Source organism: Balaenoptera ricei, chromosome 9 (assembly GCF_028023285.1).
Source record: "Balaenoptera ricei isolate mBalRic1 chromosome 9, mBalRic1.hap2, whole genome shotgun sequence".
Classification (NCBI taxonomy): domain Eukaryota; kingdom Metazoa; phylum Chordata; class Mammalia; order Artiodactyla; family Balaenopteridae; genus Balaenoptera; species Balaenoptera ricei.
This window is the reverse complement of record NC_082647.1, coordinates 52151155-52164290: the sequence shown is the minus strand read 5'-3', so window position 1 is coordinate 52164290 and position 13136 is coordinate 52151155. Positions and strand designations below refer to the sequence as shown.

Genomic DNA, 13136 nt, shown 5'->3' with positions numbered 1-13136 from the left:
TTCAGGAGACTGGGTTAGGTCTTTGGCTGCTGACGGAGGTGTTGCTGAGAGCTCCCACTTTGAGCTTTGACCACAGGGCCAGCTCAGTCAGGGCCTCCTGTTAGCACAGGTACTCTCTCTGGCCACAGACCCATGTCCCATGGCAGGCTGTCTCAGCCATCCAGCAGGGTATCAGTGAAGGGCTTGCATATACCCTTGAAAGGATTACTAGTGTTTCGGGAGATCTAGCAGATAGGAGCCTAAAATCTTGCCCATTAAGGAATAGGGATGCCAGCCTTCAGCTCGAAGTGGGTTTTCAGAGGCACAGATGGTGTCCATAAGTTTCATCCTATGCAGATAGTTGTAGCAATTCTGACTTCCTTGGGTTTCCAGCTGTAGCAGTCTTGGACCATCCTCCACAAGGAGTCAAGGTTTGTACTTGATATCCCAAAGTCTGGACAGTAGAATATCAGTCTCCTATTTGAAGACTTTGGGGGCATGTACCCCTCAGGGACATGAGGTCCCCTTCAAGATTTCATTGTGAAGCTCATGATTTACTTCTTCACAAAAATAAATGGCAGTAAAAATACCAGATTCCCGTCGACCTTCACCAGCACAACATTCACTCCAGACTGGCCTCCCTAACCTGTGTAGAGCTGCATCAGTTTACCCCACTGCCCTGCCTCCTCAGCCCAAGTTCCCTGGAGCTCCCCAGCCAGGCCATTTCCTTAGTGGAGGGAAGACCAAGCCAGACTTGGCCTGAAAACATGGTTACATAGGGGGTCTACTGTATTTTTATTAAAACTCCATTAAATATACCAATTAGTTTAGGAATGTTTGGCAACTTTATAATTTAGATTCCCTTTTCAGGACATGGGATATTGACAGACTTACTAGTTTTTAATTAAATTTCATATACTAAAGAATCAGTAACAACTTACAAAGGTCTTCAAAATAACCAAGGGTATATTTCACAATCTCTGCCACTTTTCTTCCCATGTAATTAAGCACAAATATAAAAATTCAAATGCTGCAAGAACCAATATAGAAGATACATTTTTAAAAAAATCTTCAGTACAACTGGAAATTTAAACACCAGCTATATATTTGATGATCTTAAGGAATTACTGTTATTTTGTTAGGTGTGCTAACAGTATTGTTATATTGTTTAAAAAGAGTCCTGATCTTGTAGACATAAACACTGAAATAGGACACCTGGGATTTGCCTCAGAGTTATGTAGGTTAGAAAGTATATGGGGGTATGAAACAAAATTGGCCATGAGTTGCTAATTGTTAGAGCTGATAATTGTTGGGTGTGTTATTGTCTCCTTTTGTGTATGTTTGGAATTTTCCACAATAAAAATAAAAATAAAGACATACATAGAATGTCAAAGGAAAGAAAAAAGTACTCATGAAAAGTAGAGTTAACTACGTTTATAGCCAGCCACAGGGTAAGAATACTCCTACAGATTGTTGATTCTGTTGTTCCCTGCGCAGAGTACACTTTGGACTTAAAGCAAAATTATGAAGTAAACTTGGTTTATATTCTTTATTTCCTAGTGTCTTCTTTCTTCATTTTACCTCAATATCAGTTTTCCTTCTGCCTGTTGTAAATGCACATTTTTCTCCTGTTTACCTCTTTACTTCCAAAATTGTCACTCATTTATACATACTGAGAAGGAGACCTAAAGATGAACCTGTTCCAATTAAAGTGCGAGAGAAAAATACTTGGGAGAGAGTTCAGGGTTAGAAGTCAGGGAATAGTTCTGATATTTGAGCATTTGGAAAAACTGATAAAAATGGGAGAAGTTTGTTGGAACATTTGGGAAAAAACTTGTAGGAGTCCTATATGAAAAGCACTAACTGTTGATTTTATTTTAAAAACTGCCAGTCTGGGGGCTTCCCTGGCGGTCCATTGGTTAAGACTCTGCACTTCCAGTGCAGGGGGTACAGGTTCAATCCCTGGTCAGGGAGCTGAGATCCCATATGCTGCATGGGGTAACCAAAACAAATAAATAAATAAAAATAAATAAAAATTGCCAGTGTGGAGATAGGGGGAAGTAAAAGCATCACACTAGTACTATTCTAACAAAAGTAAATAATGTATAAAATGGGTAAATCAAAAAGTAGCAATATTAGCACATTACCCAGAAATACAGCTGTGATTAAAAGAAACAACAAATTCAAAGTAGTTGCTTCTGTAGAATAGGATAAGTTGGGAAGGAGGCTGACAGCATGGAACAGAGAACTGCTGTATTTCATTATAAGCCACTTAGTAATACAATCTGACTTTTGACAATGTTTTATTTTAATAAAAAATAAAAATATTAAAAACAAACTGCACTATTAGTAGACTTATTCTAAAGAAGCATCAAGGGAAAATAAAATTAGTAAAACTAATCTGAATAAAATTAAGGCTGTGATATTGAATGAAGTAGGGGTCTAGCTGTACCTTCTTCATATGCATATCCAGTTGTCCCAAATTCATTTTTTGAAAAGACTGTTCTTTCCTTCTTTGAATTGTCTTGCCACTCTAGTTAAAAATCTAATGACCGTAAAGTGGATTTATTTATGGACTCTCAGTTAATGTCTTTATGCTAGTACCACACAGTCTTGATTACTGTAGCTTTTTAGTCAGTTTTGAAGTAAGTGTGAGTCCTCCAGCTTTGTTCTTTTTGAAGATTGTTTGGCTATGCTGGGTTCATTGCATTTCCCACATGAATTTTTGTATCAGCTTATATAACAGTTTCTACCAGAAAGGGCGAGGGGAGCTGAGATTTTAATAGGGATTGCATTAAACCTGTAGATCAATTTGAGAAATACTGCCATCTTAACAATAGTAAGTCTTCTATAGAATCCATGAATATGGGTATCTTTTTATTTAAGTCTTCTTTAATTCTTTCAATGATGTTTTATAGTTTCACTGTTAAAATCTTACAGTTCTTTTGTTACATTTATTTCTAATGATTTTTATTGTTTTAATGCTATTGTAAAAGGAATGGGTTTCTTAATTTCATTTTCGGATTGTTCATTGCTAGTGTATAGAAATACAATTGATTTTTGTATTTTGATCTTCTATCTTGCAACCCTACTGAACTCATTTATTTAGTTCTAATAAATTTTTTGTATATATTCCTTAGGGTTTTCTATATATGAGATCATGTCATCTGCAAAAAGAGATAGTTTTACTTATTATTTTTCATCTGGATGCCTCTTATTTTGTTGCCTAACTGCCATGGCTAGACCCTCCAGTACAGTGTTGAGTAGAAATGGCAAGAGTAGACAGCCTTGCCTGGTTCCTGATCTATGGGAAAGCATCCAGTCTTTCACCATTAAGTATGATGTTAGCTATGGGTTTTTCATAGATGCCCTTGAGGAAATGGAAATTTCCTTCTATTCCTAGTTGAATATTTTTTTTTATCATGAAAGGGTATTGGATTTTGTCAAATGCTTTCTCTGTGCCTATTGAGATACCATGTGGTTTTGTTTTATTAATACAGTGTATTACATTGATTGATTATCATATGTTGATTAACCACCCTTGCACTCCTGGGATAAATTGTACTTGGTCATTGTGTACAATCGTTTTCATTCGTTGCTGGATTCAGTTTGCTAGTGTTTTATTAAAGATTTTTGCCTCTGTACTTGTAAAGGATATTGGCTGTAGTCTTCTTGTGATGTCTTTGTCTGGATTTAGTATCAGGATCTCACAGTAATAGTTGGGAAGCGTTCCTTCCTCTTGTACTTTTTTTTGGAAGACTTTGTGAAGTAATGGTTTTAGTTCTTGAATTCACTGGTGAAGTCATCTGGTTCTGGGCTTGTTGGAAGTTTCTTGATTAATCTTTTTTTTTTATTGCTCTATTACAATTTTATATTTCTTCTTAAGTAATGTTTTTAAATTTGAAAAATAAAAAACAAGTATAAGGTTCTAAATATGCATTATATAGTCTGGTAAACCCCAAATTGCATGTAAAAACCTATCCTGCTGCTAATTCATGGGAAGTCCATTTGAAATTTCTACTATTCAACAATTCAGTTCTTTAAATGTGACTTTTCAAAAGAGTGTTAATTGATAATGTCTTTTTACTTGAATTATTTTATAGTTGTATTTCATAATAGCTTGGAATTTAAGGTTTGCTTTTTTTTACTATTGCTTTTATCTCAGCAGCAATGCAGCAAGTGTTGGATAACCTTACGGAGCTGCCCTCATCTACAGGAGCAGAAGAAATAGACCTAATTTTCCTCAAGGGGATAATGGAGAATCCTATTGTAAAATCACTCGCTAAGGTATATTGGTTTATTCATAAGATAACTAAATTATTTTTTTTTATTGTTTTTACAGAGGTCTTTTCAGATTACCATTTTAGACCCTGGTTAATATACCTTAGCCTTTGTTAGCAAATAATAACAGTTAACAGCTAATGAGATCTTACTGTACACAGAAATTAGACCACTTTTGCCTTTTCTGTGCTGACTTTAAAGTTTTAGGGAAATAATAACTGAACAGTTGTGTTATAACGGAGGTCTGTGGAAAAGATTCTGGTCCTGTCTCCGTTTTCAACAACGAGGTACTGACTTTCTTCTTTTACATTGGACCATGTACCTGTTTTTTCATTTCTGTTCTTGACTTCCTATATCTAGTACTTTTTGAAATCTTGTTTTTTCTTGGTAACCCTGACATTTTGAGTCTGTTTCCATAAGCAACTCTCTAGTAATCTTTTTAACTCATCCATAAATATATTTTTACAACCATTTTTGGCCCAGTTTCATTTCAATTATACTATTTCCCTGTAATAATTTTTGTAAATGTCACTAAAGCTTAGCGTATTAACTATTTCACAACCGTGCTCTTGCATTCTTCAGATGATCCTTGCTTTCAAGAACCTGTGCCATATACCCTCTCTTTTTCTTTTCTTCCCTTTTATTTCTCTTACAAGATACTGAATATAGTTCCCTTTGCTATACAGTAGGACCTTATCGTTTATGTCTCTGACCTTTTCTTCATGTAACCATCTTGTCATTCCTAAAATGTTGATTTCACCCTCTCCTGTGATCATTTTTTAGCCATAGTCTCTTACTTGTCTTCTTCTAAGAGTTCTGAAAAATCATACTTTTTACAAAGTGTTCTATTAGTAGGAGTGAGTTAATGATGCAGATTCTTCGTTTTATTCATCAGTGTAATCATTCTAAGATCATGTGACATAAAAGCTTTGGTTTCTAAGTAGAAACTTATCCACTTGCAGATCACCCAACTAGAATTTTTATTTTAGTCATTTTTGACTGTAGTCTTTCAAAAATTTATTAGATATTCCTTTAATAATAATATATGGGATATGATTTTCCTTCAGATACAAGCTTCTTGTAACAAATGTCAGTCACTATACTGTGTTGAGATAAAGTAATAGTTTCAGGGTCTGTTGAAATAAGTAAGGGCTGTTTAAGCCTGTTAATTAAATTGCTCGCCCTGAGCTCTTATTGCTACTTTAAAAGTAGTGTTTACTTCTCCCTTGATATCATACTTACTGTTGGTTGTCAGTTTTTATTGCCAGTGTATCTATTGCACCCCATCTCCATGTTTATTTAATTTACAGCTTTTAGATGTAGATTTCAAAACTAGATAATATTATGTAAGTCATCTTACAATGTGTTTATTGTTTATAAGGGTTTTTAAAATATACTGTTCCATCTTTGCAACAACTTTATGAATTGAAAACTAAGTTTTGAAAATAGAAAAATTATTTGCCTAGGGTCACTTAGCTAGTAAATGACAAAAATATTTAGACCAGATCTTGTTTCTTCAAATTCTGTGCTCTTTCTACCACAGCACAAGCTGTGTTTGTGTGTCTCTATGTGTGTGTATTCTTAAGAATTTCTGTGCGTAAAAAATTATTGGCTTTTGTGTCACTGATATTGGCCTTTCAGAAGATTATCTCGTTCACTGTTCTTAACAAGTGAAATGGCTGGATGACTTTTGAGCAGCTGAAGTGCTACTGTAATCTTTTGATGATAAAATTGAAATTAGGAAGAGAGTCACCCAGTAGTATCCAACATTCAAGCAGCTTCTCAAAAAATAAAAGCAATAGTAGTTGGGTATTCCTTACATTGAAGGCACGGAAATCCCAGGAGGAAGGGAGGACTTTCTTCCAGGAAAGAGATAATAAGTCACAGCAGGCCAACACTCCCAGCACAAGTAGGGAGAAAAATGGATAAATTGCTGAGGAAACAGCGAGCAATACATTGCTAGACCTGTGGAAAGGCAGGGGCATGTGACTAATAATCATGAGAAAGACAACAGAAGCAGTCCCGTAGATGACCCTTTTATTAAAGTTTATAAACAAAGATTTTTAAATAACATTTTTTTTAAGTGATACCTTGTTTTTTGGGGCTTGAAAAAATTTTTTATTTATTTATTTATTTGGCTGCACTGGGTCTTAGTTGCTGCGTGTGGGATCTTTAGTTGTGGCATGCGAACTCTTAGTTGCGGCTTGTGGAATCTAGTTCCCTGACCAGGGATCAAACCCCGGCCCCCTGCATTGGGAGCTTGGAGTCTTAGCCACTGGATCACCAGGGAAGTCCCTAAATAACATATTTTTAATAGAAGAAAAAAGTGGGAAAAAATGAAGACATTTAAAATATTACTAGAAAATAAGAATCAAAAACAATCAAATGGTTATTCAAGGACTCAAAAATACAATATCTGGTTAAGAGCTCATTTGATGGGTTTAATATTGGGTTGGCCAAAAAGTTCACTCGGTTTTAAGTAAAAATAAAAGGCACATTTTTCATCTTCACCAGGAATTTTATTGAACAACATATTTGTTAACCTAATGAACTTTTTGGCCAAGCCAATAGGAGACTAAACACAGTAGAAAAGAAGATTAGTGAATTTGAAGACAGGTCAACAGAAAACATCTAAACCGAAATTCATAGAAAAGTATGTCTGGAAAAGACAATATGTGAGGCATACTCAAAAAGATCAAATACACATGCAATTAATATCCCAGAAAGAGGGAGAGGGGGAATGGGACAGAAGAAATAGTTCAAGACACAATGGCCGAGAATTTTCAAACCTAATGAACAACAACATCAACTGACAGATTCAGGAAGGCAAGTGAACCCCCTGGCAGGGAAAATACAAAGCAAAACATTCCTCAGAATATCACAAACTCCTGAAAATCAAAGATAAAATGAAAATTTGTAAAGCAACTGGAGAAGAAAGACACATTAAGGAGAAACAGTAAGACTAATGGCTAGCAATAAAACAGGAACTCTGTTATGGAAGTCATAACAGAGTGGATTGAGATCCTTAAACTTTTCAAAGAAAAACACTGCCAACCTCAAATTCCCTTTTCAGCAAAAGCAACCTTCAGAAATGAAAGCAAAATAAGGATTTTCTTTTTAGACAAACAACATCTGAGAAAAATTGTCTCCATTTACTCAACAATAAATGCAAAAGGAAGTTCTTCAGGCAGAAAGAATGACAAAATAAAGGGAACATTAGTGAGTAAATATAAAATCATACTGATTTTTAAGATGAAATAATAGTAATGTCTTGTGGCATTTATAGCATGTATATAAGTGAAATATGTGCAAATGATAGCCAAAAAGGAAGGACTTAGTGATTCAGACAATTGTAAGATGCTCTCATTATTCAGGAAGTGGTAAAAGTAATGTCTTAAGGTTGTATAAACAGTCAGGGATGCGGGGCTTCCCTGGTGGTGCAGTGGTTAAGAATCCACCTGCCAATGCAGGGGACATGGGTTTGAGCCCTGGTCCGGGAAGATCCCACATGCCACAGAGCAACTAAGCCCGTGCGCCACAACTACTGAGCCTGTGTGCCACAACTACTGAAGCCCACGCACCTAGAGTCCGTGCTTTGCAACAAGAGAAGCCGCCACAATGGGAAGCCTGTGCACTGCAACGAAGAGTAGCCCCCGCTCGCCGCAACGAGAGAAAGCTCACATGCAGCAACGAAGACCCAACACAGCCAAAAATAAAATAAATTAAAAAAAAAAAAAAAAGTCAGGGATGCATGTTGAGATCTCTAGGGTAGCCACCAAAAGTAAAATTATAAGAATGAATAAATTCCACCCAAGCTATAAGGGAGAGAAAATAGACTTGAATTACCCTCACTCTGGAAACTAGCAAAGTTAGCACAAAGGTGGAGGGGGGTGACCATCTTCAGACATGGGACAACAGGCAGCACAGGATTGTGATACCTGAGAGAAAGGAAAGAAATGAGGTGAGCATTATGAAACTGAGGGTAGTTTCCATGCTGCAGTGCAGAAAGAGGAAGCACAAACAGCACAGCAGTCTTAATAGAGCTTGGCATTTGGGGAGGTGGAGGTGACTGGAATTTGTGTAGCAGAGTATCAGGGAGGAGGAAGCTAAGGAGATTTGCTTAGGGGTGCCCTCAAATCTCTGGCTGAGTGCTGATTGTGCATATGTGAAGCACAGGTCTAGAGTCCAAGGAAAGACCCACTGGAAAGCACAGTAGGCCAAACAATTTCCAGGGCTCACAAGGGATGGGGAATAGTTTAGTTGGCATTCCCACCAGCCTGAGTGGAAAGTCCTCATAACATGTGGGACATTGGGCAGAGTTCACACTCAGTTTGTTATAACAGACCTAGGAAACTAGTACAGATTACAGCAAAATCAAACTAAAAATTAATAACAGAGTTATTCCGCAAATCCCCAAATATGTGGAAATTAAACAGCATACTTCAAAATAGCCATGGGTCAAAGGAGAAATCACAAAGAAACATAAAAAATATTTTGAATTGAATGAAATGAAAATACATGTCAGAACTTGTGGGGTGCAACAAAGCAGCGCTTAGAGGGAAATGCCTATATTAGAAAAGGACAATATTTAAATCAATGTTCATGTGTACACCTTAAGCAAATAGAAGAACAAATTAAACTCAAAATAAGCAGAAAGTAGTAAATAATAAAGATGAGTGAATATAAAAAGACAAATAGAAAAAAATCAATATAACTCTTAGTATGTTAATACAATTGGTAAACCTCTAGCTAGACACAAATTATCAGTATCAGAAGTGAAAGAGAGGACGTTGCTACAAATCCAACAGACATTGCAAGAATAATAAGAAATAATGTGAGCAACTTTATGGCAATAAATATAACTAGATGTAGCTAATTTCCTGACAGATGCAAATGACTAAAACCTAGATAAGAGTAGATAACCTGACTAGCACTATATCTGTTTTTTATAATTGAATATTTGCAGTTTAAAACTTGAAGCTCCACGGGCTTCCCTTGTGGCGCAGCGGTTGAGAATCTGCCTGCAAATGCAGGCGACATGGGTTCGAGCCCTGGTCTGGGAAGATCCCACATGCCGTGGAGGAACTAGGCCCGTGAGCCACAACTACTGAGCCTGCGCGTCTGGAGCTTGTGCTCCGCAACAAGAGAGGCCACGACAGTGAGAGGCCTGCACTCCGCAGTGAAGAGTGGCCCCTGCTCGCCGCAACTAGAGAAAGCCCTCGCACAGAAACGAAGACCCAACACAGCCAAAAATAAATAAATAAATAAATTTTTTTTAAAAAACACAAAACTTGAAGCTCCAGCCTAGACGGCTTCAAAAGAAAATTCAGACATTTAAGGAAGAAATGATACCAATTTTACATGATTTCTTCTAGAAAAAAGAAAGAGAAGGGAACATTTCCAATTTTGTTTTACTAGTCTTGGTGTTACCCTGATAACAAAACCAGCTAAAAACAGTTCAGTTAAAGAGAACTACAGAATAGTATCCCTCATGGACATAGACTTCAAGTTCTTAAGAAAATATTAGCAAATCAAATCTAGCAACATACAAAAAGGATAATACCTCATTACCAAGTGAGTTTTGTCTTAAAAATACAAGCTTCTTAACATTTGAAAACCAATAAATGTTTGTCACCATTTTAATGACATGATAAGCAAAATCGTTTGATGTTCATAGTTGTGGGAAAAGCATTTTACAAAATTGAATATCCATTCCTGATAAAAACTCAGCAAACTAAGAATAGAAGAAAATTGCCTCAACCTAATGAAGGGCATCTATAAAAACCCTACAGTTAACATGGTAATTCATGGTGGAAGATAGAATGCTTTCTAAGATCACTTCTGTTCAACTGTTATCACTTCCTTTAGACTTTGTACTGGGAGTCTTTGCTAGAGCAAAATGCGAGGAAAAAAAAATAAAAGGCATACGGATTGAAGAGGAAAAAATTAACTGTCTTTATTCAAGGATGACATTATCATCTATGCCAAAAATCCTAAGAATCTATCAGAAGGAAGAAAAAAAAAAACCCTCTAGAACTAATTAGTGAGTTTAGCAAGGACACAAGATAAAAGATTAATCTATGTAAATCAATTGTATTTTTATATACTAGCAATGAACAATTGGAAATTGTAATTTAATGAAAAAGAAATAAATTTTTAAAAATATGTGCAAGACCTGTACACTGAAAACTACAAAACATTGCTGAAATTAAAGGCATACATACATACATACTTACATAAATGAAGGAATTGGAAGGCTCAATAATCTTAAAATGTTAATTCTCTGGAAACCGAGCTAAAGATTCAGTATAATCCCGGCCAAAATTTCAGACTGACAAGATGATGAAGGACCTAGACCAGACAAACAATTTTGAAAAAGAACAAAATTTGATCTCTTCCACAACCTGATTTCAAGGATTACTGTTGTCCTACAGTAATGAAGACAATGCAGTATCAGCATACAGATCAATGGCACAGAATAGAGTCCAGAGAGAGACGACCACTTACATGGTCAACTGGTTTTTGTTAATAGCGCTATGATAATTCAATGAAGAAATGATAGTCTTTTCAATATATGTTCCTGAAACATTGAATATTCATATGCAAAAAAATGAACATTATCTTTTTCCCCACTCTATATGCAAAAATTAGCTAAAAATAGATCATAGATCTAAATGTAAGAGCTAAGACTAAAAAAATTCTAAAAAGACACATAAGGGAAAAACTCCTTGTGACTTTGGATTAGAGAAAGACTTCTTAGATAAGACATAAAGAGCATAAGGCATAATGAAAATTATGATTAATTAGATTTCCTCTGCAAAAGACACCATTAAGAAAATGAAAAGGTGAGCTACAGACTGGAAGAAAATATTTGTAGAACATATATCCTAAAAGGGCAGCTGCTCATTTATTGGTGGTAGCAGTGCAAAATGGTACAACTACTTTGGAAGACAGTCTGGCAATTTCTTACAAAGCTAAATATAGTGTTACCCTACAATCCAGTGATTGTGCTCCTTGACATCTACCCAAGTGAATTGATCATTTGTGTCCACACAGAAACAAACACATTAATGTTTATAGTAGCTTTATTCATAATTGCCAAAACTTGTATGCAACCAAGATGTCCTTCAATAGGTGCATGGATAAACAAAGTGTGGTACATCCATAAAATGGAATATCATTCAGCAATAAAAAGAAATAAGTGATAAAGCCATGAAAAGAGATGGAGTAACCTTAAATGCTTATTGCTAAGTGAAAGAAGCCTGTCTGAAAAGGCTACACACTGTATGATTCCAACTATATGACGTTCCGGAAAAAGCAAAAGCTATAGAGACAGTACCAAAAAAGTCAGTAGTTGACAGTTTGGGGAGTATAAGGGAGGGATGACTAGGTGGATCACAGGACATTTTTAGGGCAGTGAAACTATTCTGTATGATACTTTTAAGGTGTATGGGTGACATTATGCATCTGTCAAAACCATTGGAACTGTACAACTTAAAAGTCAAAATGCATGGAAATGTAAACTATAGGCTTTAGTTAATAAGGGTGTATCAATATTAGCTCATTAATTATAACATTTATCACATTAATACAAGATATGAATAAGGGAAACCAGGGGTAGGGGAGCAGATATATGGGAATTCTCTGTATTTTCTGCTGAGTTTTTCTATAAATCTAAAGCCTTCTTAGCTAAAGTCCATAGTTTACATTAGGGTTCACTCTTTGTGTTGTACATTTGATGGGTTTTGATGCATGTATAATAACATGTAATGTCTTTTTTCTGGTTTTGGTATTAGAGTAATGCTGGCCTTTAGAGATTGAGTTAGGAAGTGTTTCCTTTGCCTTCTAGAAGAGACTATAAAGAAATGGTATAATTTCTTCTTTAAATGTTTGGTAGAATTTACCAGTGAACCCATCTGGACCTGGTGCTTTCTGTTTTGGAAGGTTATTAATTATTGATGTAATGTCTTTAACAGATATAGGGCTACTCAGATTATCTGTATGTCCTTTTATGAGTTTTGGTGGATTGTGTTTTTCAAGGAATTGGTCCATTTCATCTAGGTTATCAAATTTATGTGCATGGAATTGTTCATACCATTCCTTTATTATCCAAGACATCAGTAGTGATGGCCTCTTTCATTTCTGATATTAGTAAATTCATGTCTTATCCCTTTTTTCTTAGTTAAGCTGGTAAGAAGTTTATCAATTTTATTGATCTTTTCGAAGAACCTGCTTTTGGTTCTTTGATTTCATGTTTTCAGTTTCATTAATTTCTGCTCTAAATTTTATTATTTTACTTAATTTGGATTTAATTTGATCTTCTGTCTTGAGTTTCCCAAGCTGAAAGTTTAGATTATTGATTTTAGATCTTTCTTCTTTTCTAAATATGCATTCAGTGCTATAAATTTCCCTTTAAATACTGCAGTCACTGCATTCCACAAAATTTCATAAGTTGTATTTTCATTTTCATTTAGTTCAGATTTTTTCAAATTTCTCTTGAGATTTCTTCTTTGACTCATGTCTTATTTAGAAGTGTGTTGATTTGTCTCCAACAAATGTAGCTGGGATTTTTATTATACTTTTTATAATCTTTATTCTTATAAACTTGCTAAGGTATGTTTTATGGCCCATACTGTGGTTAATCTTGGTGAATGTTCCATGTGAGCTTAAGAAGAATGTGCACTCTACTGTTGTTGGATGAAGTTGATTGATGGTGCTGTTCAGTTTAACTCTGTCCTTACTGATTTTTCTGCCTGCTGGATCTGTCAGTTGCTGATAGAGGAGTGTTGAGGCCTCCAACTACAATAGTGGATTAAACTGTCTCTCTTTGAAGTTCTATCAAATTTTGCTTCATATATTTAGATGCTCTGTTGTTA

General features: G+C 35.5%; 1 protein-coding gene across 7 annotated transcripts in view; it reads left to right on the top strand.

Moving 5' to 3' along the window:
- Nucleotides 1-13136, top strand: part of PALS2 (protein associated with LIN7 2, MAGUK p55 family member) — a 128090-nt gene that overhangs the window by 73485 nt on the left and 41469 nt on the right. For 5 of the 7 annotated variants that reach the window (XM_059933765.1, XM_059933768.1, XM_059933763.1 and 2 more), the window contains one exon: nt 4148-4266. In XM_059933765.1, the coding sequence (XP_059789748.1) occupies nt 4150-4266 (117 nt within the window). In that variant the 5' untranslated portion in view covers nt 4148-4149. Of the gene's footprint in view, nt 1-4144; nt 4267-13136 lie in introns of all 7 variants that reach the window. The other 2 variants (XM_059933766.1, XM_059933764.1) reach the window with 1 other exon arrangement.